The sequence below is a fragment of the Podarcis gaigeae genome (genome assembly GCF_964106915.1).
Source record: "Podarcis gaigeae genome assembly, chromosome: 13".
NCBI lineage: Eukaryota > Metazoa > Chordata > Lepidosauria > Squamata > Lacertidae > Podarcis > Podarcis gaigeae.
In genome coordinates, this window is record NC_139689.1 from 43,489,362 (window position 1) to 43,511,468 (window position 22,107).

Sequence of the window (22,107 nt, forward strand, 5' to 3'; positions counted from 1 at the left end):
AAAGCAATCCTAACATTACACCTACAAAACGTATTTTACTGATAATCTATAGAGCTACAACTGACCTTTATTTCTGATGGGAAGGGTTGTGGCGACGTTGGCAGGGGGTTTGTCAGGCTCTTGGGGAGGGACGACCATGGGAAGTGCCTGCACTGGTACACGAGGAGCCTAGAACAGGGGACACTAAGGTTACATCCTTTGTTGTCCTACATGACCAAAACAAACTGTTCCAACGAAGTGGCATGTGTAAACATCTCTCAATTCATACAATAGACTCAGCACCAACAGTTACAGCTTCAGATGGCTTATGCTTTGATTTGTACTAACAGAAGTAGCTTTCCTAGTATAATGAAAATTGCTTTAAGACAAGTGTGAAGTCACAAAATTGTCCACATACTCATCTCAAGAGAATTAACTGGGTAAAAAGTACCACTGTGCCTACCTGAAAGGTAGATCTGCTTGTCCAATGTAGTATCACTGGGTCGGGTCTTATTGTGCCTCTAGCGGACGAAGGCAGGAGTAGCTTTTACAAAAAAATAGGCTGGCTCCTCTTCAGTTTTGCGTACTCAACAAGCATCAACAGTCCAGAACTGAAATTCGGAATATCATTAATCTATTTCTCACACCAAACCATTAACTGAAAGCTAAGTGCACAAAGAGAGTTGGGAAGAGGTGTTGCGGGCTATGCAAAAGCGTGGCCCCAGAGATGTTACACTAGACTAGCAGATCTACCCTTCAGGTAGGTACAATAGTACTATTTCGGTTGCTAGCGTAGCATCACTGGGTTGGGACGTACAAAAGATCACCCAGCTAGGGTGGGTTTCAATTGCAACAAGTTATTACGGTGGGAGAGCCTGTTATAAGACCCTCAACAAATGCCACTTCAGAGGAAGCAAAGGCATCCAACTTAAAAGTGCCTGGTGAACGTGCTTGGGGACGCTCAGGTCACTGCTCTGCATATTTCTAAGAAGGAGGCATTTGTAGAAAAAGCAGCAGAAGTTGCCGCTGCTCTCATGGAATGGGCGGTCGGTTGTTTGGGAACAGGCAGTTTCTGTGCTTTGTAGGACAGTGAAATGGATGCTTTTATCCATCTGGGAAGCATAGTTGGTGTCACCCTGTGCTCCAGGATGAAGTGGTGAAATGAGACAAAGAGGGAAGAAGTTTGTTGTATGTCCTTTGTATGGGCAATATATACCTTCAGTGTTGGGCAAACATTGAGGGAATGCCAAGCCTTCTCCAGGTTGCGTGACGGATTTGGGCAGAAGGTGGGCAAGATGACTTCTTATGGAAAATGAAACAGCCCCTTGGGAAGGAAGGTGGTACCCAACTGAATCACTCTGTCACTATAGAAGACACTGAGATGCCTTGCTACTGAAACGGCATTGATCTTGAAGACTCTGTGGGCTGTGGTGATGGAACCAGGAACAGGACATGAAAAGAGAGGATCTTCAATGGTACTTGTTTCAGTGGCTCAAAAGCTGGTCATTGGAGAGCTGAGAGCACTTTGTGAAGATTCCAGGAAGGAAAATGGTGAATAACTGGAGGGCTTTGGAGAACGGCTCCACAGAGCAAGTGTTTTACCAGTAAGTGGTCAGAGCGGGCATATATAGCCATGCCAGAATAGAATGATTTTAATATTTTGTTGGGAGCAGCCCAGGGTGGCTGGGGCGACCCAGTCAGATATTATTATTAATAATAATAATAATATTATAGAAGAAATGGCCACCACTTGTTGTTTAGGCGTATAAGTTTTGAGCCCTGGTTGAAGGCCTTCCTGTAGGAACACCAATAAGTCAGGGATGGAGGTGGTTTCCGCCGAAACTCACCTGTGCCTCAGCCATTTAAGAAAGGCCCTCCACATCATCTGGTAGATGTGGGTGAAGGGGTGTCGGGAGTGCACAATTGTGGAAATCAGTGAGAGCTCCTAGTTCTTCAGACATTGCCATTCAAATGCCAGGCAGTTAGGTATTGCTAGGCTGAGTCCAGATGCAGGACTGGTCCTTGTGAAATGAAGTCTGGTCTGGTTAGAAGTGTCCGTTGGGGGGTTTGTTCACTGCCAGGGTTAAGATCCCAATAGGAAGCCAACAGGATCAGCTGTGCCTCCCCCTGCCCCTGTAGTTTGCAAAGAACTCTGGGCAGAATCATTACTGGCAGGAAGGCATAGTGGAGACCCCAAGACCCAGGCTTCCACTCCTGGATCCTTGAACCTTGAGTAGCAGTAAGGAAGCTGGTAGTTCACCTTAGAGGCTAAGAGGTCTATATCTAATGGGCCTGGGACGTACTGAAAGTGCCGAAACAATGCATTGTGTAGCGTCCATTTCCCTGGGTTCAGTCTGGTGCGGTTCAACCAGTCAGTTTGTGTGTTGGACAGCCAGGACATGTGTTCCACTGAGAAGGAGTTCTCAAACCCAGAGCAGGAATAATGTTGTTTCCTGTTACCAATCCACTGCTTTGGTCCAGCCTTCCCTGTTGACATAGGAGCAAACACTTGGGTTGTCCGTTCTGATTAGAGACATGCTGTGGAAGAAGTGCTAAGTGGCCAGCCGTGCTAAAGTTCAAGCCAGTTGATGCTGTGTTGTGACTCAACAGGTGTCCAGTCCACCCGGACCAGTTGCTTCTCGCAATGTGCTCTCCAGCCCTGCAGGCTGGCAGTGTCTGATGTTATGGTTGTCTTTGGGGGAATCTCTAAATTGGGTTCCTTTTCAGAGGTTGCAATCCCTGCTCCAACAGCACATGGTCTCTCTTAGGCATGGAGGGACTGAGATGTAGCAGTGTTTGCTGTGAATGATCAACCACTGGAGTGGTCTCACTTGAAGCTTGGTCCACAGGGAGACTTGTGAGGCTGACATGCATAGGCCCAGGATACGAACCAATAACATGATGCCCATCCTTTTGGAAGATATAAGGAACGTGACTGCTGCCTTGATCTTGACGATCCTTTCAGAAGACAGGTGGCATTTATCAGTGCACAAAGATGTATGGGGAACTACATATGGAGGAAATGGCTCTTCCTGTCTGAGAGTTTGGAGGGTCCTCAAAATGCCATAAAGATGGCGGGCCACCTGGCTCATGGTTGGAGAATGGATGAGGAGGTTGTCTAAGTACTGGTAGTTGTGGTTGCCCTGTTGGTGGAGGTGAGCTACCAGGGCAACCATTATCTTCATGAAGACTCTTGAAAATGAGGCCAATCCAAACAGGAGTGCTATGAATTGGTAATGGTGCAGGTCAATGAAGAACTGGAGATACTTGTGGTACTTGGGATTACTAGGAAGATGCAGGTATGCATACTGTAAGTCTATGGATGTCATGAAGTTGTTGAGATGAAGGGACTGCTTGATGGGGGCTAGGGATTCCATTCAGAAAATTTTGATCACTCAGCAGTTGAGATCCTTCTGATCAAGTACTGCCTTCCAGGCTTTGTGGTCTTTTTTGGGAACTACAAAGAAGACTGAGTAGACACCTGATGAGTGTTCTTCTGAGGGTACTGGATCTATTGCTGACATATTGATCAGATGCTGTACACACACACACACACACACACACACACCCCAATCTGGTATGTAGAGGGTGAGGCAGGGTGAGTGATGAGATATCTGATGAATTCTTTGCAGCAACTGTAGATGATATTCAGAACCCACTGATCTGTCGTTGAGTGGTGCCAACTATGTATGAATACTTGAAAGCGACACACAAACACCCCTGAACTTTATCGCTGATGGAGCCTTTGGTGATTTTGAGGGTTCTTGGTGAAGGTTGGAGGTGCTGAACCTGTCCCCTGCTGTCCCTTCGAAGAAAAACATGTTGTTGTTTTGCCCTGTATTCCTTCATTCTGCCTTGCTGTCTGTAGCCTGCTTGTCCTCTTTTCCTGCCTGTCCACTGTTGTAGGCCCTTGAAAGTGCATGTTTTACATGAGGCCTTACCAAGCTGCGAGGCTCCATTATCATCCATTGGGGCTTTCTGTGGGGCCAAGACTGCCATCTCTCCATATAAGGGAGGATAAAAGCTCCAGTGGTGAAAGGAATGCCACACACAACTGCTATGGGGAAGCCATGGGCCCCCAAAGGCCCAATCTGGCCTGCTTGGGAGCGTTGGTGGGATGCTTTTGTGTCTTGGGAGTCTGGGCAAGGAACGGCCCATATCTTGACTAGTGCTGCCTGGACATGTCTCAAGGAATCCACCCCAGCTGAAGCTGCCTCCGTAAGGGCTGAAAATTAAAGCCTGTGGGGCGGTAGGTCTCAGTATATTGCCCCCACCCTACGGAGGACGATCCAATGCTCCTTGGGATGGGGAGACCATTCACTGCTTCGCCCAAACGAGAAAAAAATTGTAGACAGGCCGCTTGTCCCAGAAGCCAGGACGTGCAGAAGAGGGAAATGAAGGGTTCTATTTTTTTCTTATTTTTAGAAAATACAGAAAAAGAACCGTAAAAAGAGTGAATCACAGAAGAAGTAAATTGCCAAGCCAAGGTGAAGGATTAAGAGGAGCCAAAGGAGAATGTGACTGTTTTGTTGAAGGAGCAAAAGCTGAAGAGGGGCCAGCCTATTTCCTGTAAAAGATACTCCTGCCTTGGTCCACTAGAGGCGCAAGGAAGCCCAACCAAGTGATAAGCAAAATATTCTTTCCAAGCAAAGAGTCCTCTGTAATAGTTTTCTTGCAGATCTGGAAGGCAAGGAATAAACTACATCTAACAAAAGACGGCAGTATTTCCTTTGAATTTTAGCAGTTTCTCACTGAAGATTACCGGGACTTCTACAGTATCTGATGACTACAACACCTACTTTTCAGATGAGAGGCAATAAATTCATCACTAAGGAATTGACTCTAAAACATTTTTAAAGGGGGCAAGCATGCTGCCGCTTTAAATCTTACCCTATTTAAATCGTGAGATGGAGGAGTCAGCTGGGTGGACTCAGGCGGAGGAGCAGAAAGCAGATTGTTAGGGTAGTCCAACAGGTAACAAACCACACTGGTATGACCACCCTTAGCGGCTTCTATTAGCATGGTTGAACCATCCTGGAAAGAAATCATGGGTTAAAATAAGGAGCCACACTGAAAGACGTATTTTGGTTTTAAATTCTAAAAAAAAACCCCAAAAACGGTATGTTACATGATATCTAACATTTTACAAAACATTTAAATTGTTTTTAATTACTCCCAATGTTTAAAAGAGTAAATTTAACTAGTAGTTAATGAATTTATTTTGGCTCCCGCCCACACTTTAATCAGTTTTTGGCTTCCTTAAGCAAGATTCCCTGGCTGCCTGTAAATGGTGCAGTGGACAGAAAGTTTACTAGGAAGTTATATTCAGAGATGAATATAAAAATAGCATAACAACCAATTTTTTCCCTATGTTTCTTACAGATCCCCCCCAATATAAAAAAGTTAGAGGGAAACTTGATGCAAAACCCATTTGTGGATGAAAAATACCCAAACTGTATAATCAAGTCATTTTGATATATTCCCCACTGTTAAAGGTAAAGGGACCCCTGACAATTAGGTCCAGTCATGGCCGACTCTGGGGTTGTGGCACTCATCTCGCTTTACTGGCCAAGGGAACCGGCATACAGCTTCCAGGTCATGTGGCCAGCAGGACTAAGCCACTTCTGGCGAACCAGAGCAGTGCAAGGAAACACCGTTTACCTCCCCGCCGGAGTGGTACCTATTTATCTACTTGCACTTTGACGTGCTTTTGAACTGCTAGGTTGGCAGGAGCAGGGACCGAGCAACGGGAGCTCACCCTGTCACGGGGATTCGAACCGCCGAAGTTCTGATCAGCAAGTCCTAGGCTCTGGGGTTTAGACCACAGCACCACACACTGTTACACTGGTTTATTGCCCTAAAGCACAAACACACACTACAAAATATGGAAAGTAAAACACTGCATACCTTCAGTCTGTGCGTAGGATCAGCTCCATGAGCTAACAGCAACTCCACAACCGACAGGTGGCCTCCAGCACAGGCAAGTGACAATACTGTATGATCATTGTTAGCTGTGGTCCTATTCACATTTGCTCCTGACATAAAGAATAGAAAGAAGATGAAGAGCACTTTGTATTCTAAACTACACCTTTACTTCTAAGGTTAGAACCTTCCCATTGATCTCCTCCTATAAGGGGCTGGATTCCAATCTCATCCCTATCCCTGAAAAAACCCATATCGGTCTGTGGCGGCTCCTATACCATGACTATTTACTACCAAGGCTGCTTAAAAGTTGTACATTTCTTTGGAATTGCATGCTGTGTTGCAATATATTCACCACACTTGCACCCAAATCACATAACCAAGAAGCTTATCCCATTTTATTCTCACAACCACCCTATGAATAGTGATCTATCTACCCACTAAGCTTCAAGGCTAAGTGGAATTTGAACTCTTTTCCATTATTCAAGGCCACACTGGGTCATGTAAGTAACTGAAGGAGACGCAAGTCTGACATAGAAGAAAAAGCATGAGCATATACGACAATTTTTCTTCCTCAACTGAATTACAGGCAAGTGAAAGAAATTAATTTCACCCTTAATTTTTGGAAGACTCAAATCTATGAAATTATACTTTGCTCAATTGTGATTCTGTGAACTGCTGGGCTATTAAACAAACACCTGAAAATCCTTAAAAAGGTGAAACGTTATTCAAACTTACCCTTGCTAATTAAGAACTGAACAGTACAGACATGACCGGCTCTTGCAGCTTTCATTAAAGGAGTTCTTCCCCCTTCAGATTCATGTTCCTGGGGGAAAAGAGAAATAGAATCCAACTTGCAAATCAGAAATTCCTAGTTGTTGTTTTTTAAAAATGTTTTTCATGCAACCTCTATTTTTCAAAGTTGTTTTACCTAATAGTTATGCCCAAATTTCAAAGTGCAGTGTTTAATAATCCGTTCACTGCAACGGAAACTTTCTACGCTTTCAAAACTAAATTTGCTGGGTTAGATCAAGATTTGCCCCTTCACAAATGGAAGGGCTCCTTCTATTCATGGAAGCAACTGGGAACCAGTGGAGGCTCCCCACCAAAGGAAGGAAATAGAAGGAAATACCGTATTTTTCACTCTATAGGACGCACTTTTCTCCCTCTAAAAATGAAGGGGAAATGTGTGTGCGTCCTATGAAGCGAATGCAGGCTTTCACTGAAGCCTGGTGAGAGGCGTCAGTGCGCACCGACCCCTCTCGCTCTCTAGGCTTCAGGAAGCTATCCGCAAGCCTTCAGAGCGGGAGTGCCCGCCGCACTCCGAAGGCTTGCGGATAGCAGCCTGCATCCCGAAGCCCGGATAGCGCAGAGTTGGGCTCTCCGGGCTTTGGGCAACTATCCACAAGCCTTCTGAGCATGGCAGGAGTTCCCACTGGGCTCCAAATGCTTGCGGATAGCAGCCTGTTCTGGGGGCTGGGGTCGGGGGAAGCCCTATATTTGCGCCCTATGGGCCGGTGCACCCTATAGAGCAAAAAATACGGTAGATGGCAGTCTTCATTCATTCCTCCTCCCAGCCATCCAGAGCAGCTTTTCCTAGGGGAACAAGAGGCTCTAATTGGAAAGGAGGAATCAGTGACAGTCACACAGAAACATGCACTTCAATCAATACGAGCACAACTCTTTTGAGGGCAACTCTAGATTCATCACACTTACTCCATAAGAAAAATGTCTGAAAGACTGCATATAGTTCAATAAATGCAAAGAATAATTGGAACAACACACTATGGAAGGATATTAGGTTCTAAAAGTAACTCAGTACTTCCAATATACCTGCTGGAGCTGAACTTGAAAAGATTCAGGAAGGCAACCCAACAAATAAGTAGGTGGCCAACTACAAAGGCATCACCTTGGGGAAATGCAGATTGCAACAGAAACATAATTTCTAGATGGAATTACCAGATTTAAGAGCTTATTTAGCTGCTGCTTGGTCTAAGTACCCAGAGGGTCTCATCTATGCAGCCGCCACACCAGCAGGAAGAAGAGGGTTTCTTTTATTGCCTGCCAAAGCTAGTCAAAAGGAATGGGCTCCTATAAATCACTGCAGCTTTAGAACTGCTGGTGATGAAACCGACCAGAAAGGAAGTGTCAGGGTTTCAGAGACAGAGAGCGAGGGGGAAGGGTCCCAGGGTGATGAGGAGGAGGACGACAACGACACGAGGTTGTCTCAGAGTCCGTCAAGCGATTCGGAGGATTCCCAAAAGGGAGCCCCCCTGGCCAGGCCGAGGGGCGATAGAGGGGGAAGCAGTCAGAAGCAGGAGAGCGGAGGGGGAACCCCCAGTGGGAGTTGGAGATCGGGACCGGCTCCTCTGTCGGAACGGAGTGAAAGGGGTGGAGTTACCAGTGTGTCAGAAAGAGCAGAACAGGAAACAAAGGGGGGAAAGAGTTCGGAGCAAGACGTCCTGCCGGAAGGGGTGGAGAGTAGCACCGAGAGCAGCGTAACTGTCGAAAGGAAGGTCAGAGGCAACGTACGCGCGCCAAGTTCAAATGTGGAGGCGCGCGGAAGTGAGGAGAGTCCTGGGGAGGAGCCTGGTCCCAAAGCGCGAAGGAGGGGGGAGCAGGCGTCAGAGGACTCAGCCTCTGGGGAGTCCCGGAGGGGGGGAACACAGGGGGGCAGGAAGACCCTGCGGAAAAGGAAGGAGAGGAAAAGGTGGAGCAGTACAAGCCTCTTAAACTGGTGCAGAGGCGGGACGGATTCAGAGGGGACTTCTACGATCTAAGAGTAACAGATCCGGAGCCACGGAGCTTGGATGTAATGCCAACAATGTTCTTCAATAAAACCTTTTGTATATAACTTGGACTGGACTTTGGTCTCTTGTGAGCTGGGACCACGGGTGGCTCTGACAGGAGGCAACCCTAGACTTCACCCCAGAGTCATGAACAGGACTTTGGTATACTATAGTAGTGGTTTTATATAAAGATGCGATGAAATAAGCTTTGGCAGGAGCTTCTTCTTCTTCTTCTTCTTTAATTTTCAAATATCTTTATTGAAACTTAACATATATACATAATAACCAAAATTCCCAATGATTCCCTCACATAAAATATAATATCTAAATTACAACAGTTGCATAATTATACACTTAATTATAAAACCCATCACCCACCCTCTACTTCCACCCATCACCTACCCTCTACTTCCCTCCACAGCAATTTGAGTATATTTCTTTCTACCTTTTCCCCCTTGCATTCTATAATAAATTATTTTTGTTAAGTTCTGGTTTTTCTTTCTTTGTTTGTTTTGTTATTGCTTACATTTTTTATCCTAAGCCTATTAACATGTCATTTTTAGAACAGTATTTTGACATATAATCTTCAAAATACTTCCACTCCATTCTTAACTTTTGATTTGATTGATATCTTATAATTGAAGTTAATTTTGCCAATTCTATATACTCACTTAATTTACAAATCCACTCTTCCTTTGTTGGTATGTGGGCAGGAGCTTATTATATGTTCTCTCTACAGGACTGATCTAACAAGTTTCAGGATTGCCTAGGTATTTTGCTCCAAAAATTCAGGACGTGGTTCCCTGATCTGTGTCCTGTGATATTCACTCAGACACTGCACAATTCCCTGGAACCTTGGGAGCTTTCCCACAAATATATCTGAGCTGCGATTAGTGTTCAGACTCGGATGGAATATAACTGAAGGGGCAGTTGACACCAAGCATGCCAGTAATGTCTTTGCTTTCTGGGCAAGAATGACACTGTCAGGGCTACCATTATACATAGCGTGATGAAATCACACTTTAATAACCACGTATTCTCTGCAGAGCTGGTTCTGAAGTGTGGTCAGAAACTACAACTGGTTCAGAATGGAGCAGATCCTATGACACTTGTCCTGTAGAGGTCTTACGAGTTACCAGCTTTTTCTAGGCTCAATTTAAAGTGCCTTAAGATCTGCTGCGGAGGCTGGAAGAAAGTCTAGAGAAGAAGTGGGGAAAGGCCGAGTTGTTTATCCCCTTCTGCAGATCAAGCGGGGCTGTGATGTTACAACAGCACCGGTGGATTCATCTTTGCTTGCAAGGCTAGAAATAAAAGCCACACAGGCAAAAGCACAGCCCATGCACAGGGCTTTGCAAGCCCCTTTCATAGCGCTCTGCAAGTCCACCAGTCGGAGTCTTTTGGAGCACTGTGCCCAGGGTTTCAAAAGCCCCATAGGCCAGCTGATTGTCGAACTCCGTTACGTCAGGTACACAGGGCTTTGCAGTTGCCACCAATCAGCTGAGTGGCAGTTTCTGCATACCCACTTTCAGCTTAGCCATGTCCCTACCTGCCCCAAACCTGATATATCATGTCGGGTGTGGGGCGGGGTATGGAGTTTGGCAAAAATAGTCCAGCAGGCCTAATTAGCCCAACTGTGTTGAAGGCTCCCCACATCTGGTCTAGGGCTTTCTGAGCTGAAGCATCAACGTTTGAACTCTCTTCTCCAGGGAAGCATGTCTGCTTGATTAAGTCTTTAAAAATCTTATTAAGCATGCTTGCCTGTTGTTGTTGTTGTTGTTGTTGTTGTTGTTGTTGTTGAACCTTCCTTTTATGTCCCATTAGAAGCTGTAGCCCCCAGCATTGTATTTTTTAAAGTTTTTGTTAGTGGTGATCAGTTGTTCATTTTGTCTGATCGAATATGCAACTTTCCTCTAATCCGTTTACCGTAATTATACTTTGTTATTTGCCAGTACTTGGGAGAAGTGAGGGTTGGGATGGATCAATATAACCAAGTCCAATAGGGTCCTTACACAATGTAAAATAAGCTCAAAGCTTCTACTGGCAGCTTACCAGATCAGCGTCTGCTTGAAGCAACACATCTGCTACATCGGTATGGCCATTCTCACAGGCGTATGTCAGCGCTGTGTCTCCTGTTGCTGTTGTTGCATGCACGTTGGCTCCTGAAACAAGTACAATAAGCTTAGAAAATATACAAGTGCCTCATCCTCCAGCAAGACATTTCATCACATTTCAAAATAGCCAAGTATTAGGATGCTTGGTTACTATGTTCCAAAGCAACCACTTTACATATATTTGCATGGACTACCAAAACACACACAGCAGGGAAATACAGCCCCATGACAGTACTGCTTTAAAAATGGGTTTTCAATTATAAATATGAACAAATGTGTGCAAAGGGAACAATTCCATACCTGCAGCTAATAAGTATTTAACTAGCTCCAAGTGACCCTCCTGAGCAGCTTCCATCAAAGGCGTTGAGCAGCCAAGCTCTATATCAGCTCCCGCTTTGATAAGAAAATCAGCCACTTCCAGAAAGCCTCCACAGCACGCTAAAGTTAAGGCAGTTTCTTGGGTCTCTTCTGTCTGGGCATTGATGTTGGCTCCTTCCAGAAAGAAACATACCAATGGAAATTAAGCTTAGAAAACAGCACAGAAAGAGAGACAATATTTGTACACGGATATCAAGTCTTTTTCAAGATGAATTACTAAATCAATTAAGATAAATCTTCCTCAGGTTATTGAATGGTAGTTTTTCAAGATCTCATGATGGCCCCTTCTTTACAATTACAGTGGTACCTCGGGTTAAGTACTTAATTCGTTCCGGAGGTCCGTTCCTAACCTGAAACCGTTCTTAACCTGAGGTACCGCTTTAGTTAATGGGGCCTCCCACTGCGCGATTTCTGTTCTCATCCTGAGGTAAAGTTCTTAACCTGAGGTACTACTTCCAGGTGAACAGAGTCTGTAACCCGAAGTGTTTGTAACCTGAGGTGTTTGTAACCCAAGGTACCACTGGACTCCAGTATATGAGTCTGCCAAGTGCACCTATTAAGAGAATACAGACTTTCTAAGGTGACCTTCTAAGGAATGTATTTTCTGCTGTGATTGACATGTAAGGTATTAACAGAACTCATAGGAAGGTTGGCATTCTCTGGAGTCAACATGTTACATTTTAAAAAGGGAGCTTTTATATAATGTGCAGTATACGTTAAATAGGAAAAATGGGCAGAACAATTCGGTCTTGAAAAGATGCTTCCTAAAATATGCAGTTCAGGATATTCAGAAGTTTTCAGTGCCACTATTAGCGTATTTGTTACAGTCATACCTCATGTTACATTTGCTTCATGATACAGTGGTACCTCAGGTTAAGTATTTAATTCGTTCCGGAGGTCTGTTCTTAACCTGAAACTGTTCTTAACCTGAAGCACCACTTTAGCTAATGGGGCCTCCTGCTGCCGCCGCGCCGCCAGAACCCGATTTCTGTTCTTAACCTGAAGCAAAGTTCTTAACCTGAAGCACTATTTCTGGGTTAGCAGAGTGTGTAACCTGAAGCGTATATAACCTGAGATACCACTGTACATTTTTTCAAGTTGTGTCCCGCGGCGACCTGGAAGTACCAGAAAGGGTTACTTCCGGGTTTCACAGCTCGCGCATGTGCAGACGCGCAAAATGACGTCACACGCATAAGCAGTGAATCACGACCCGCGCATGCGCAGACGCGGGTTGCGTTCCTTTCAGGTTGTGAATGGGCCTCAAGGAACGGATCCCGTTCGCAACCAGAGGTACCACTGTATATTGTGACAGTTACCTTGACCTAGGAGTAATGCCACCATCTCCTCATGACCCTCTCGGGCTGCTTCCATCAATGGCGTGTAGCCTTCATCGTTCACCTCTTCCAGGTTGGCCCCTCGCTCTATTAATAAGGCAGCCAGCTCTACGTGTCCACCACAAGCTGCCAGAGTTAATGGAGACTCGAAGGAGTCAGCAGGCATGTTCACTTGGGCACCACTATCAAGGAGCAGCCTTGCAACTTCCACATGCCCATCCTAGAAAGCAAAAACAGACAAATAAAAGGTTAACTACGCAAGCTGTGGAGGAAGAACTTCTTCACTCCCACTAACTTATTTCACACCACTAAGTGAGGCATTTATACAAAGCTTTGGAAAGCACAGTTGGCAGACAGCGGCAAGTTCAGGTTTTCAGAAATTGTTGTTGGCATCCGTCTGTCTCAAGAAACAATGGAGAGCACCTCCGGGAGTGAAGTCAAATGGCCATGTTAGCCGCAGCAAAGTGACCTCTCTGGTGCGCAAGCCTGGGCAGTAGAGCCCTTGAGACTGACCCAGAAACTCCAGTGGGTGCAGAATGCCACAGCGAGACTCCTTACGGGGTCCTTGCCACGGGATCACATTCACCCGGTGCTATACCAGCTGCACTGGCTCCCGATGGAGTACTGGTTTTAACCTTTAAAACCCTATATGGCCTAGGACCCTCGTACCTACGGGACCACCTCTCCTGGTATGTCCCACAGAGGACCTTACAGTCTTCAGATAAAAACATCTTGGAGGTCCCGGGCCACAGGGAGGTTAGGCTGGCCTCAACCAGAGCCAGGGCTTTTTCGGCTGTGGCCCCGATCTGGTGGAACGCTCTGTCACAAGAGACTAGGGCCCTGTGGGACTTGACATCTTTCCGCAGGGCCTGCAAGACAGAGCTGTTCCACCAGGCCTTTGGCCAAGGCACAGTCTGACCCCCTCCTTTGGTAACCCTCACAGAACTCGAGCCCAAGGGTTGCCATTCATTTGATTTTGAATTGATTTTAGAATGAATTGATTTTAGAATGCTGTGTTACTTTTATTGTTGTTAGCGACTCTGAGCCCGGCTTTGGCTGGGGAGGGCGGGATATATATATATATATATATATATATATATATATATATATAAAATATCATTGAAAACCGGTTAGAAGCCCATATTGTGATATCAGTTTCATAATTTTTGACCTGGTAATATGGTGTCTGCATGCAAAAATCACAATATTGGAAAAACCGTGAAGCCAGCCAATGCATCTCTCAATTCCTGCAGCTCTTCTTAAAGGGGGAGGCGAATCACAAGAGCAGTTAAACAAAAAAGCAAGCAATTCTAAAAGCAGAAAGGGGGGGGGGGCTTCAGAGAGCAGTTTGCATAATTGCTTTCTAAAATGACCCCGACCCCCCCCCCCCCCCGTTAAACATTGCCGGACCAGTGTTTCAAAGACTGTGAGATGATCTTCAGAGAGCGGTTTGCCAAACCGTTCTCTGAAGCACTTCCCACCCTCCTTTAAAACGGGTTGGAGGTTTCTCTGAGCTGTGAAGGAATAGGGGAGGAGGGGGGAAAGTGTAAGGGGAAGGACGTGGCAAAAGGGTGGAGAGTTTGAGTTTTGAGTTTCACGCACAGTGAGAATTTAGCTCATGAATTTTAAAATTAGACCCCCCCCCCACTGTGGTTGTAGTTATATTTCATATTCATATTTCTTTCTGGGATTGTTTTTTCACGTGCTATGTGTTACGCATCCCGAGTCATGATCAGATGTACATTTATTGTAATATTGTCTTGTCTAACAAGTGCAAAAATTACTTGGGAACAGAACCTAGGCAGCACATCTCTACCCAGCCAGTAATAGTTTGAGTCCCACAAATGCGCTCTACGTGGGGCTACCTTTGAAGGTGACCCGGAAACTACAACTAATCCAGAATGCGGCAGCTAGACTGGTGACTGGGGGCAGCTGCCGAGACCACATAACACCGGTCTTGAAAGACCTACATTGGCTCCCAGTACGTTTCTGAGCACAATTCAAAGTGTTGGTGTTGACCTTTAAAGCCCTAAACGGCCTCGGCCCAGTATACCTGAAGGAGCGTCTCCACCCCCATCGTTCTGCCCAGACGCTGAAGTCCAGCACCAATGGCCTTCTGGCAGTTCCCTCATTGCGAGAAACAAACCTACAGGGAACCAGGCAGAGGGCCTTCTCGGTAGTAGCGCCTGCCCTGTGGAATGCCCTCCCACCAGATGTCAAAGAGATAAACAACTACCTGTCATTCAGAAGACATCTTAAGGCAGCCCTGTTCAGGGAAGTTTTAAATGTATGACATATTGGTGTATTTTTGGTCTTTGTGGAAGCCGCCCAGAGTGGCTGGGGAAACCCAGCCAGATGGGCGGGGTACAAATAATAAATTATTATTATTATATTATATTCCCCTCCTATCAATTTCGGGAGTAGCAGCTTTATACCAAAAATCAAAGCACAAAAGCAGGCTGATTTCTGGGCATCATATACTGTACTTCTTACCATGCATGCCTCCATTAATGCCGTGTGCATTTCATCTGTTTTATGCTCCTGGTCTGCACCTGCTTCCAGCAAAAATCTCACCATTTCTAAATGACCTGAAACACACACAAACACACATTTTAATAAAAGAAAACGCAGCAAAGATTTATTGGTATCCACTGATGATTTCAGAAAGAAATTATGTTCTCTTTAACGATGCAATCTGGGAGCACTTTTTTTGTGGGGGTAGGGGAGAGAAAGTGTTCGTATTGCTAAAAGCCAGGGGTGTCCAACAGGTTGATCGTGATGTTTTGGTTGATCACGGTCAATCTCTGACTCCCTTTCCTCTGTGTTGTTAAATCTGACTCCTGCCCTGCCCCCTCGTCCTGCCCTCCATTGTTATTAGAACTCAGGAAGGGAAGACGGAGATCCCTCTGTGTGGCTGTTTTAATCCATAGTGATGTTTTTGTGAGTGCCTTAACCCCAAACTCCCTTGCCTTCCTCCCCCCCCCCAAACGGAGCTCCCCTCCCCCCAAAAGCCTGCACCTTAACCCCCCAACCTTGAGCTGAAACCCTAAAAAAATTGGGGCAGATCACTGCCAGATTTTAATTCTGAAAGTAGATTGCAGTCTCTTGGGAGTTGGTCACCCCTGCTATAAGCCATGGAGAAACAGAAGAATACAAATCCAAATGAAATCTCTTGTTCTAAAATGTTAATTTCTATTTGCTCTTGAAACTACTAAAATCAAGGCAAGGTGGATGAACAATACCCAAAACAGTGGCTTTGTCCATATTGACACTCACTGAAATGCTGCAGTAAAAATAGCTTTCAAATCTCAAAAGTGAAACCAGGAACAAAACCTGGAAAAGTGAAAAAGATTGTATCCAACAATGTCGTCCTATCAGTGCTAGGGCTTCTGCCAGTGCAACAGGACTTCTTCTTCCTCTCCTAAAGAAAATCTGCCCTGAAGGGTTGGGCGATCCACCAGAACAGATTAGGCCAGGCATAGGCAAACTCCGGCCCTCCAGATGTTTGGGACTACAATTCCCATCATCCCTAGCTAACAGGACCAGTGGTCAGGGATGATGGGAATTGTAGTCCCTAAACATCTGGAGGGCTGGAGTTTGCCTATGCCTAGATTACGCTATGCACAGGGAGATGAGAGGGCATTCCATTGCACAGGTGTAAGTCCTTGCACTAACAGGATGACTTCACTGAAAAAAACTAAGAAAAGGACAAAGCATTCTTCCTTCGTGAGTCTTGCAGAAAGTGGGTTTTTTATAGCCTCAAATCTTTAGCTGTTTTCTTTCCATATTCTTTCCATATTTCACAGCTTAAAATTGAAATATTAATAATTTTAATATTAATAATCTGCTTTAGAAGTCCTCCACTGCTTCAACCTGTTTTCAGCCCTGGAAAGACCTGCACCTCACTCCTTAGCAGAAAAAAACAAAAGTATAGCATGACTACTGAACACTACACAATGTTCAATACAACAGCCCCTGTGATTTTGCAGCATGTTCCGGTACTGAACTTGTGTAATTTAAGTAGCTGGTTTTTTGGGGGGAGGGGGGCTGGGGAGTAATGAAAACTGCTGAACATCGAACAAAGCTAGGGCTGGATTAGGTCAAAAATTAAAACCATTTACAGTCTCTCTCACTTTATTAAAGGTAAAGGTAAAGGGACCCCTGACCATTAGGTCCAGTCCTGACCGACTCTGGGGTTGCGGCACTCATCTCGCTTTATTGGTCGAGGGAGCCAATACAGTACAGCTTCCGGGTCATGTGGCCAGCATGACTAAGCCGCTTCTGGCGAACCAGAGCCGCGCATGGAAACGCCGTTTACCTTCCTGCCAGAGCGGTACCTATTTATCTACTTGCACTTTGACGTGCTTTCGAACTGCCAGGTTGGCAGGAGCAGGGACCGAGCAACGGGAGCTCACCCCATCGTGGGGATTCGAACAGCCGACCTTCTGGCCAGCAAGTCCTAGGTTCTGTGGTTTAACCCACAGCGCCACCCGCGTCCCACTCTCACTTTATTAGTTTGAACCAAAAGTGCAGAAGCAAATGAGAATGGAGATCTCCAAATTCAATCCTAATAACGTAAGTTGACTGAGGGGCTTTGCAAGACCCGCAGAAGAGTGATGTCAGTTTTTTATCAATGAAAGGCTTTAGGTGAGATACTGTACCTTTATAGCAAGCCAGTGTTAGTGCGCTTTCCTTAAATTCATTGGAATGCGTATTGATTCCAGCTCCGTTTTCCAGCAGAACTCTGGCAACTTCCACATGCCCAGCGCTCCCAGCTTCCATGAGAGGAGTATGGCCATTTTCGTTATGGTCCTCAATACTAGCACCCGACTCCAACAGGGCCTTGACCACATCTACATAGCCTCCAGCGCAGGCATACGTGAGTGCCGTGTTCCCTAATTTCAGAAAAGAAAATACATTGAAGTCAGTTTGGATAATCCTCTCTTGTCCCCCAAATTCGCATTAGCCCTGGCCACTTGCTCCTATATTTCACGGAGCTTTCGTGAGAAAACAGGTGGTCTTGCAGCTAAGAAGCTGAGCTATGAGATTGAAAATCCTAAATTCCAATCTTTCCGCTCATTAGTGGTCCTGAGAAAGTCCACTCTCCCTCAGACCTCATGTGAGATAAGGAAATAATAATAATACTGCTGCCAAGAGAGGGGAGGTACGTGAAGGGCTTTGAACCCTTTAAACTGCAATATCAAAGATGAGCGTTTAATTGGCCTTTTTGAAAAAACACCGCCATACAACAAGAGTGTTATCCGGAGGTAACTTCTACGTGACCCAAGAATTCTGGATTGAAAAAAGCAACAATAGATCACTAATTCATCGGTGGCAGCACTGGCTTTCCTGAGAGTTTCAGGGTACTAATTATAAGCAAAGAAGCCCTTGCCACAGGGACAATCCTGCATTTCTGACATTCCCAACATGAATTGAGAATAGTCAAGGCGGCCCAGGGTTCAAATCTGACCCTGGCAGCCCAAAATCTTCTTGATAGTGGCACAGCCTTTTGTAAGATACTGCAAAATATCTGGCCTGGTGGAACGCTCTGCCTCATGAGACCAGGGCCCTGCAGGATTTGATTTCTTTCCGCAGGGCCTGTAAGACAGAGTTGTTCCGCCTGGCCTTTGGCTTGGAGCCAATTTGATTCCCTCCCTCCCTCTCTTTCTTTTTTCTTTTCCTTCTCCTCCTGCAATGAGGCTACATTTTAATATTTTAATGTTTCCATATTTTAATGTTGTATTTTAATTTTGTTTTTAAGTTGTAATCATTCAACTTGTTTTTATTATTGCTTGTAAGCCGCTCTGAGCCCAGCCTTGGCTGGGGAGGGCGGGGTATAAATAAAAATTATTATTATTATTATTAATATTATTAAAAAATTGTTGTTTTCAAGCAGGCCTTGGACACTGTATATTACTGTGAAGGTCTGACTGATGTATAAATGAGATGAAGTTTTATTGTTACTGTATTATAAGGGTTTTATTATTGATAATTCTATTTTAAGTCACTCTGAGCTTTCAGAGAAGTGAATAGTAAATGTATCCCAGTAATGTTAATAAACCGACTCTTGTTTTCATGATCATTTCTCTTAAACGTAAAGTGGTAGCAGGCATCCCCAAACTCGGCCCTCCAGATGTTTTGGGACTACAATTCCCATCATCCCTGACCACTGGTGCTGTTAGCTAGGGATGATGGGAGTTGTAGTCCCAAAACATTTGGAGGGCCGAGTTTGGGGGTGCCTGGTGGTAAAGTGTCCCAAATCTTGCCAAGCACATCTTGCCTCAGCCCCAGTTTTTTTATTCAACCCAAAGTTTTTGGAAGTGTTTGCTGGAAAAAGAACTAGTTATCAGAAATGAAAATTGATAGAGGACTAAGAAGAATTAGAGAACACCTTCCAGATAACTGGAGAAGGGTACACAGAAGGAAAATATGGCTTCTATCTTTGGGAAAATATGGAGTAAGTTGTACCAATGCAACCAAGTTTTCTTCTTTGAAAAAGAAAGCAAGTTGAAGGCCTTTAACCTAGTCCCACAAGACACCCTCTCAAGAAAGCTTGAGAAAAACAGACCAAAGGGAACCGTAACATGAAACGCTACTGGTTACAACAAATACAACGCAAAGGGTAACAACAAAGAGTCCAATAAGTGGTTTCAATTGTAAGTTAAGCTAGAAAAAAAGATAACTAGAGACATTTCACTATTTCTCATATGACAAAAAGACAACAGGAAGGAAACTACTGTATTTTTTGCTCTATAAGACTCACTTTTTCCCTCCAAAAAAGTAAGGGGAAATGTGTGTGCGTCTTATGGAGCGAATGCAGGCTGCACAGCTATCACAGAAGCCAGAACAGCGAGAGGGATTGCTACTTTCGCTGTGCAGCGATCCTTCTTATTGTTCTGGCTTCTGAGATTCAGAATATTTTTTTTTCTTGTTTTCCTCCTCCAAAAACTAGGTGCGTCTTATGGTCTCGTGCGCCTTATAGAGTGAAAAATACGGTAATCTGTGTGACATGAAGTGAATGCACATCTCACTTATTAAGAAAAATAATGTGAAGCACTGTAAATTTTCAGATAAAGCATGTGAATCTGGAGGTCACTGTTAACTCACTGTATGTAAACTATACGAAGCCGTTGAGCTGCTCAAAGTTTGGTTTTGGCTTCTTTTCAAGGTTAGTCTGCAAATGACGTACAGCCATGACTGTGTGGGATGAGTTCTAATGGGTAGGAGAGGAAATTCATTGCAATTTATCCCTCCATGCCCCCACATGTGTGGGTTAAACAGCGTTTCGAAATCCCATCCTTGGCAGCAAAATTAGAAGCACAGGAATTGGGCTGCAAAGCCTCCTTTCCAGCGAGTTAGTTCACCTAACGAAGAAAGCTGGCTTTCCCCTTCTTCGCCGCTTAACGAAGAATCAGACTACGACCGGTAAAGTAAATTTTAAAATAAGATTTACTTACTTTGTATTCGTGCAGCGGTTCACAGCCGCAGTAGCAGTGAAAGCTATGCAGGCAACATACTTATGTCTACAGTATAATCAGCTTCAGGCATGTGCCTGCAGCTGGAGCAAGCAGAGGCATGTCTGCATCTATCACCGGTCAGATGAAGAAAGAAGAACAGAAAGTACTCTCTGCTCCTCCTTCTCCAGGAGAGGAGGGGAAATGACACGACACTGAGCCCTCCCTAACAATTGTGTTTCCGTGGCCTGAGTATCTGCCTATCAGAAATACAGCCCCTCCTCATGCTAACTAGCAAGAATATGCATCTGAAAGGCTTGGCTGCTCATTTCCCACAGATTGGTTGGTTTCCTCCCTGGCATGGCAGCAGGAATGGGCAATGAGAAACTCAGGAACTTTTGAACAGTAGCCCCTAGCTTATGGTTACCAGATATCCCCGTTTCCCGGGGACAATCCCCAGATTTACAAATCTGTCCCCGGACAAAATCCGTCCCTGGAATGTCCCCGGATTTCATTTACTGTATTTTTCGCTCTATGAGACGCACCTTTTCCCTCCTAAAAAGTAAGGGGAAATGTGTGTGAGTCTTATGGAGCGAACGCAGGCTGCGCAGCTATCCCAGAAGCCAGAACAGCGAGAGGGATCAATGCACTCCCTCTCGCTGTTCTAACTTCTGGCTTAGTGGCGCTCTGTCCCTTCCCCCACCCAGCGGCATAGTGTGGGTTGTCAGCACCCGGGGCAAGGCAAGTAATTTGCGCCCCCTAACCCGGGGCAAGGCAAGTAATTTGCGCCCCCTAACCCCTAACCTGCCGCCGCTGCCAGCTTCTTCTTGCTGCTGCCTGGGCTGGTCGGGTGTGGTTCTCTCCCGCGCTCAGCGCTGTGCTGGGCGGCCGCTGCACTGTCCCTCCCCCAGATAGTCCCTCGCTCTCTGTCCGCACCACACGCCTGGCACCCACCCCCTCCACAGTGGGCCGCGACCCGGCGGCTCGGATCGGATTCGCACAGCCAGCACTGCAGTGAGAGTGAGTGAGCCAGGTAGGGGCAGAGAGCTGCGAGTGCGAGCGCCCCCCCCCGATGTTGCGCCCGGTGCGGCCGGCCCCCCCTGCACCCCCCACGCTACACCACTGCCCCCACCTCCTGGAAAAGCCCCCAAGAGCCGTGCTCACTTTAAAGTGCTGCGCGGGAGCTTTTCCCCAAGGAAGAAGAAGGCTGTCAGTGACGGGCTGCCCTTCTCCCTCCTTGGGGAAAAGCCTGCAAGCGCCGCACACACGCTCCACGTGAAAGGGAGCGCTGAGCAGAGCCTGTATGCATCCCATGGGATGCATACAGGCTCTGCTCAACGCTCCCTTTAAAGTATTTTCTTGCATCCCCCCTCTAAAAACTAGGTGTGTCTTATGGTCAGGTGCATCTTATGGAGCGAAAAATACGGTGACGTCCCTGGGTTTATATTTTAAGTGTTGTAGATTTATTAGTAGGGAATGAATGTTGTGTGATTAGTTCAATGGCACAAGACACATCATATGGGGACTTCTGGAGAGGCACAATGGTGGGCACCACAGCAGTGAGCAGCTCCTGAAGCCAGCCAGAGCCAGCCAGAGCTTCCGCCGCCACTGCCAAGGGGCAACTGGGGACACCCGGCGCAACAACTGGAGGAACCACTGACACACACACGACCCAAATTGAGCCGGGAGCGAGAGCACCCGCCCAGCAGCGCTCCCAGGCCAGGAAAACCCCAGAGCCGAGGCAGGGAGGAGGAGAGGAGAAGGAGAAGGAAGAGGAAGGACAAAAAAGAGGGGAGCCCCAACCTTGCTGCACTGCCACCACCGCTGAGGAGCAGAGGTAGGAGATCACCAGGAAGACAAGGACATGTGGCCGAGCCCAGGCCTGACCCAGTCTACTTCACAGCGGCTAGTGCTCCAAGAAAGAAGTGGGGGCTCAGAGGAAGGCCGCCCGACGGAGGAGACCAAAGAAGAGAAGATATTACTTCTTTTTTAAAAAAATAAATAAATACCTTTTTAAAAATACCCTTTTTTCGCTTTTCAAAAAAAAAAATTGTCCCCGGATTCCTTCTTTTTAAAATCTGGTAACCTTACCCTAGCTTGTATCTCATTCACACTGAGCCACAGATTAAACTAGTGCAAA

The 22,107-nt window shown here is 45.9% G+C and overlaps 1 protein-coding gene across 7 annotated transcripts in view; it reads right to left on the bottom strand.

Annotated features, from left to right (window-relative positions):
- LOC310829900 (ankyrin repeat domain-containing protein 17) overlaps window positions 1-22,107 on the bottom strand; it is a 105,722-nt gene that overhangs the window by 35,222 nt on the left and 48,393 nt on the right. For all 7 annotated transcript variants that reach the window (XM_083708910.1, XM_083708907.1, XM_083708908.1 and 4 more), the window contains exons 6-14: window positions 17,175-17,408; window positions 15,007-15,101; window positions 12,496-12,733; window positions 11,102-11,293; window positions 10,740-10,849; window positions 6,640-6,727; window positions 5,887-6,014; window positions 4,870-5,013; window positions 66-168 (exon numbers count right to left, since the gene is read on the bottom strand). In XM_083708910.1, the coding sequence (XP_083565036.1) occupies window positions 66-168; window positions 4,870-5,013; window positions 5,887-6,014; window positions 6,640-6,727; window positions 10,740-10,849; window positions 11,102-11,293; window positions 12,496-12,733; window positions 15,007-15,101; window positions 17,175-17,408 (1,332 nt within the window). The remainder of the gene's footprint in view (window positions 1-65; window positions 169-4,869; window positions 5,014-5,886; window positions 6,015-6,639; window positions 6,728-10,739; window positions 10,850-11,101; window positions 11,294-12,495; window positions 12,734-15,006; window positions 15,102-17,174; window positions 17,409-22,107) is intronic.